Raw genomic sequence first — 4,852 nt, forward strand, 5'->3', positions numbered from 1 at the left:
AGCCCCAGGGCTCCTGCGGAGACAGCCTGGAAGAGCCCAGCGTGCAGTGAGGAGGCAGGGAGAGGCAAGTCACTTATCTTTCTAGCCTGTTTCCTCATCTCTGAACTGAGTTAAGTGATCTGTGTTTGTCTCATTTAATCCAAGCTTGTGTAGGTTAACATAGCTCAGTATGGTTGAAGTCAGCATGGAACATTAGAGAGATATATGTACAAATGCACAGAGACAGGTATACACACATTACACTTGTACACGCATGTGCATGTGCACATACACAAATGTGTACACACAGGTACATGCACATTTACATGCACAGAGGTACATGTAAATGTGGGCACATGCACAGACATACCGGTGCATGCACACTTATGTATGACATGCATATGCACACATGTGAAAGCATTGTGTGTGCATTAATGCACATGTATGCATACTTTTCCTGAATGACATGCAACAATGGTACACACAGATGCATGTACAAATGCATACTGACACAGTACATGATGCACACTCTCACATAGTCAGATATGCACACATGTGCATGCACAAAGCTGTACATTTCATATACATGCACACGAACACAGTAAACACTCACCTGTGCACACATGCATGATTTGCATAGGCACATGCATGTGCACAGCTGTAAACCCATGTACATGCACACAGACTTACATGTGTGCACATTTGTGCACATGCACACACAGAACCATGTATGCATATATACACACATGTTCACAGACATAAATACACAGGGCTTTGGAGAGAGCTTTGCAGCACAGCCCATTTTGGGAATTGAGAGAACAGAACCCAATGACACTCTGTTCCAAACCCCATGCACAGCCACACCTGCTCCTTCAGCTTGTTGGACCTGAGCTCACCTGTCCTACCTGCCTATTAACAAGCATGTTTTCTTATAGGCTGACAGTGGTGAGCAATGGGTGACTGGAGCTTCCTGGGGAGACTATTGGAGAATGCACAAGAGCACTCCACAGTCATTGGCAAGGTGTGGTTGACAGTCCTGTTCATCTTCCGGATCCTGGTGCTTGGAGCTGCTGCGGAGGAAGTATGGGGAGACGAGCAATCAGACTTCACCTGCAACACCCAGCAGCCAGGCTGCGAGAATGTCTGCTATGACGAGGCCTTCCCCATCTCCCACACCCGCTTCTGGGTGCTGCAGATCATCTCTGTGTCTACGCCCACCCTCATCTACCTGGGGCACGTGCTGCACATAGTGCGCATGGAAGATAAGAAGAAAGGACAGGAAGAAGAGCAAGTAAAGGAAGGTAGCCTGCATCTCAGATCTGCTGGTCAGTGTGCATCCAGACACAACAGCCAGAAGGATAAAAAACCCCTGTGGGATGACTGTGGCAAGGTACGCATCGCTGGGACCCTACTCCGGACCTATGTTTTCAACATCATCTTTAAGACGCTATTTGAAGTGGGCTTCATCGTTGGACAGTACTTTCTCTATGGCTTCCAGCTGAAGCCACTCTACCGCTGTGACAGGTGGCCCTGCCCCAACACGGTGGACTGCTTCATCTCCAGGCCCACGGAGAAGACCATCTTCATCATCTTCATGCTGGTCGTGGCCTGCCTGTCCCTCCTACTCAATGTGCTGGAGATATACCACCTGGGCTGGAAGAAGCTTAAACAGGGCATGACCAACCACTATGGCCCAGACACCCATGATTCAAAGATGGGGGCCATAAAATCTGGGGGTGTGAGCCCACTGCCCTGCCACCATGTTCCAGCCACTGGTACAGTGGGGTGCCCTCCTTACTACGCTCACTCTGCCTTTTCTCTGGGACAGGCAATGGCCACAGCCTATCCCGGGTCCCCTCCACCAGCAACAGACTTCAATGTGGCCGCCCCATCCCTGACACGGGGGAAGAGCCACCCTGACAAATTGTGCGATAGTAACCATCACCTGCTAATGACAGAGCAGAACTGGGCCAACCAGGAGACCGAGCGGCAGACTTCTGTGAGGAAGGTCTCCCCTCCTGCGTCCACATCTTCCTCCTTTACCCCTCCAGGCCGCCCCCAGCCACCCCCTCAGCAGGGCAGAGCAGGCAGCAAAGAGTCTGTCCTGCTGGAGAATGGGGACGGCAGCAGCGTGGGAGAGAGCAGACTGGAAGTGACTCCCGATGAGGGGCAGCAGGCAGTGATCACCGCTGTGGAGATGCACATGTCCCCGTTGCCCTCCACAGGCCCTAGACGGTCAAGCTGGGCCAGGAAGCCCAGTGGCAGTCGGGGCAGACCCAATGACTTGGCCATCTAGTCCGCTTTACAGTGACCTCTTTTCTAGCTACCAAAACCAAAGTGCACTTCAACTGAGCAGGCAGAAAGCCTAGAGTGACAGAGGGCACTGGGGCATGGGAGGAAGGAGATCACCAGAGAGGTCTGGTTTCCGTGTCCATGCTTGCTGTCCTTCATGCTGGTGCAGTGAGGAGAACGCTGATGCTTTCTATGGGGGTGGAGGAAAGTGGGGCGCAGGGGCTGATGGCCTTTGAGTATATTCACTGCAACCCAATAGCCCAGATTCCAGCCACCTTCTCAGGTGTTTCTGTCTCTTGGGGGACTGTTCTGCAGTGATAAAGAGGCAGGTGTCTGCAGTCACTTCCTTTTGGGGTCATTAGGTTTTCTGTCCTGAGCTCTTCAGAGCCTCTGGGCAGCCCAGAAGGCCATAGCTGCACTTAGCCCTATCTTCTGTTTGACACTTGGAACGTAGAGTTGAAGTTCGTTTGGGATATTTGCCAAACTGCACTAAAAGGAGACCTCGAGCAAGCCTATGTAGTGTCATTTGAGATTCTGAAATTGCACGTGAAGCCCAGGATATGCAAGTGCAGGCTTCCTGACAAGTGACAACGACTAGCAGCTCCCCCAGAGGCATAGGTTCGTGGGCGAGGGCACAGAGGCGGCTGGGAAGAAAGCAGGAGGAAATGTAGCGCACTTGAGGTCACTTTTAACAGCTGAGGAAACTGAAATAAAAGTGTGGCAGGCCCACCTTTGTGTTTGTTTTTAAATGATGTTTCCTGCTTTGTGTTGTACTGTTACACGGATACTGACTGAGGGAGTGCTCACGTTTCCCATTTCCTACTAGTAAAGATCTGAATTCCTTTTAAATGAAATGCTTTGAGTGCACGAGTCAGCTTATTACTAGGAGAATGTGCCAGATAAAATAAAAGCAGGGGAAAACGTAAGTGACTTCTATGTACTTGAAATTGTCAAGTTTTTTAATGGGAAAAGTTAGCTGCTGCTGTTGCCAGAAAGATTATTTATACAGATGAATGAATGAATGAATGAATGAATGACCTACACCTTTCTAACAGCACGAATGAAGCTGTTTTTGTTTCCTAGCCATTCTTTTTGGGCAGCTTGCTTGCTTTCTAAAGTGTAAATAAAAGTGCCTGGGTTTGCTCCCTGTGTAAGTGCGCGTGTGATTTTGTGCGCGTGCCGATTTGTCATCCACACGGATGGCCGCTGTGACAGGGAAAGCTGTGTTTGTGTGCGTGGCTGTGGCTGGAAGACGACACAATTTTCTGTACTGCACACACGCTGTTCTGTCTCAGTCGCCGTCTGTCTGATCCGATGAGCAGTGGTGATGCGGAGCCTGGTCCTCGTCATACCTTTCACCCCAGTCACGGGTGGTAGTTATCCCTTATTCAGCAAAACACTGTACACTGCCAATTTGGCCTGTTTCTTTTGGTAAATTCCTTTAATTTTCTGATGATTCTTTTGTGACTCTCTAACAGTCTGATGAAAAGACTCTGATTCCTGCCCTCAGATTAATATGAGCACGTAGTTCATTAGTGGGTTCAGCTGCCTGTGGGACTGGCTGGACCATCTCCCTGGCTTGAATGGTGCTCACTTCCCATACACGTCCTGCAGCCTCTCTCGGATGGTGCATCTCAGAAATCTTAAGGAGAGTGTGTCATCTTGGAGTTTGAGTTATGCCCTCAACATGGTCTCTCCTCTTTTATACCAAATTCCAAACTGTTAGTATTCTTATAAGCTGTTTTGGGTCTTAGCCCCATTAGCTAATATATGTCTAATAAAGACAATAATAAAAGATATAGTCTTGCACCCAACATGGTCTCACCTCCTTTATACCAAATTCTAAGCTGTGTGTGCATGTATGTGTGTATAATTATAATGAATTTTAAAAGCAGTATACTTGACAAAATTCAGATTCTTGATTTATGATCAAACATTTCTTTTTTCATGAATTCTCAAGTCTAAGAAGCAATTTTAACATTACTGAAAGCATTAAAAAACAAATTCTTTAAATACAAAAGCAAGATTAGTATCGTTGGGTGCAAGACTTTATCTTTTATTATTGTCTTTATTAGACATAGATTAGCTAATTGGGCTAAGACCCAAAACAGCTTATAAGAATACTAACAGTTTGGAATTTGTCCATTTGGCATATCCAGCTGAAGGTGGTAAGGGGACTTTTCAACTCATTTGCATTGAAGACCTCATGAAATTTAAGTCTGTTTTTAAACGCCCTTTCAAAACTGTCTTTGGAAGCATTCCCTGATGAAAAACTGCTTGGAAATTATGTTGCTTTTCTGGGTCTGTACTTGTACACATGGGAACAGTGGCTCCAGAGTTTATGTTAAATATGGAAATTGAGCTCCAGTCAGACATCCAGACAGTTGTATTTGGCAAACTATGATGTTGACGGGTAAAAGACCAAGAGCCAATAACATACCAAGTTCTGATACCAGCCCAACCTCTAATTCTACAGGGCAGCTCTATAATGAGTCACTTATGAAGGGGAGGAGAGGAAGGGTGGGAATGGTTGGTATTACTGCCTGAAAGTATATAGAAGGCCAGTGAGGACTGCACCTCA

At 47.3% G+C, this 4,852-nt stretch overlaps 1 protein-coding gene across 1 annotated transcript; it reads left to right on the forward strand.

The window, feature by feature from the left end:
* The first annotated feature begins 931 nt into the window (after positions 1-931).
* LOC129074026 (gap junction alpha-3 protein-like) lies at positions 932-2,275 on the forward strand. The gene has a single exon (XM_054577713.1). The coding sequence runs from the start codon at positions 932-934 to the stop codon at positions 2,273-2,275; it is 1,344 nt and encodes a 447-aa protein (XP_054433688.1).
* Positions 2,276-4,852: the final 2,577 nt, after the last annotated feature.

Source organism: Pteronotus mesoamericanus, unplaced genomic scaffold, assembly GCF_021234165.1.
Source record: "Pteronotus mesoamericanus isolate MK-2021 breed Mesoamerican mustached bat unplaced genomic scaffold, CSHL_Meso_final contig_459, whole genome shotgun sequence".
In the NCBI taxonomy this organism is placed as follows: Eukaryota; Metazoa; Chordata; class Mammalia; order Chiroptera; family Mormoopidae; genus Pteronotus; species Pteronotus mesoamericanus.